Genomic DNA, 1,164 nt, shown 5'->3' with positions numbered 1-1,164 from the left:
GGTTTGCAGGGGGCCCGAGCGACGTCCGGGTAGCCGTGGCCAGTGTATTTACTAAAAATGTGAGGTAGATGAGAGGCCGGTAGCAAGGCTGCGTCCCCCGGGCGCAAGGCTTTCCTCCTGACGGGCAGCAGGGGCCGGGGGGAGTCGTTCAAGCCCAGCCAAAGTTTGTTCTCCTTCCAGAAGCCGGAGAAGGGGTCGGTGGGTGCGAGCTCCGGCCGGAGGTCGGTGGCTGACAGCGCCCGGCTTATTTTCCTCCGTTTCGTTTTAAGGACCCGTTCGGTTTTGCAGGATGTGTACAGGGCTTCCACGTCCTCTCTGGAGATCAGGGTGCATTTGGCGGCGTGGAAAGCGATGGAGTTGATGGCTTTGAGTTTCCTCAACTCCTCCAGGTCGCAGTGATGCTTTTTTACTTTTAAATGATCCATTCGCTTGTGCACGGTAGTTCGCGGGATGTTTTTGAGCAGGTCTGTAAAAACCTGGGAGAGTGCAAACATTTGCTTTCCTTTAATGATGAGGTAGCCGAGCCTCACGCCATCCACCTCTTCAAAACCCGACTTCAGGTCTCCCATTTCGTGAATTAAATTATTCCCAGCATTTGCAGAGAGAGAGAGAGAGATGGAAAAAAAAAAAAAAAAGAAAAAAAAAAGGAAAAAGCCACACACACACAATCCTCAGCCAGATGCTGTATTTGTCTCAAGGCATCCTGCTAATAAAATATAACAAAGGCTGTTATTCCTGGTGAATGAAGTGCCAAAGTTTAGACAAAATAAAAAAAAAATAAATTAAAAAAATACCGTGAGGCTACAATTAATATATAATCTTAAAAATCAGGTTTGCCAAAGTGTTTCTCTAAGTTGCTGCTGAAGATCAGTACCTGTTCCCTTTCATTCCCTGCTTTTCCATTGGAAACTATGATAATGGAATGTGAAGGGAGGAAGAGAAAAGAAATGCAGCTGCTATTCCCGCCGCTGCTTTAGCTACAAATAAAATGACAGAGTGAAGTGAGCTCGTCCGGAGACACCTTCATCAATTAATTCCCCTAAAGCCAACGCTGATTGGACACTCCTGACAGGTGATGCAATAAAAATTGATATTCCACCCCTTCCCCCCAAAAATCTCCCACTAATTAGCATACCCTTATACTGCCACCTCCCCTCCCAAAGT

At 46.9% G+C, this 1,164-nt stretch overlaps 1 protein-coding gene across 1 annotated transcript; it reads right to left on the bottom strand.

Moving 5' to 3' along the window:
- Positions 1–7: 7 nt before the first annotated feature.
- LOC104506019 (SKI/DACH domain-containing protein 1-like) lies at positions 8–569 on the bottom strand (the record flags this gene model as incomplete). The annotated part of the gene is made up of 1 exon (XM_010146819.1): positions 8–569. A coding segment is annotated over exon 1 (562 nt), but the record flags the coding sequence as incomplete, so codon positions are not given.
- Positions 570–1,164: the final 595 nt, after the last annotated feature.

The sequence above is a fragment of the Eurypyga helias genome, unplaced genomic scaffold (assembly GCF_000690775.1).
Source record: "Eurypyga helias isolate BGI_N326 unplaced genomic scaffold, ASM69077v1 scaffold24182, whole genome shotgun sequence".
NCBI lineage: Eukaryota > Metazoa > Chordata > Aves > Eurypygiformes > Eurypygidae > Eurypyga > Eurypyga helias.
The sequence above is the reverse complement of the archived record's forward strand: the minus strand, read 5'-3'. Positions and strand labels throughout refer to the sequence as shown.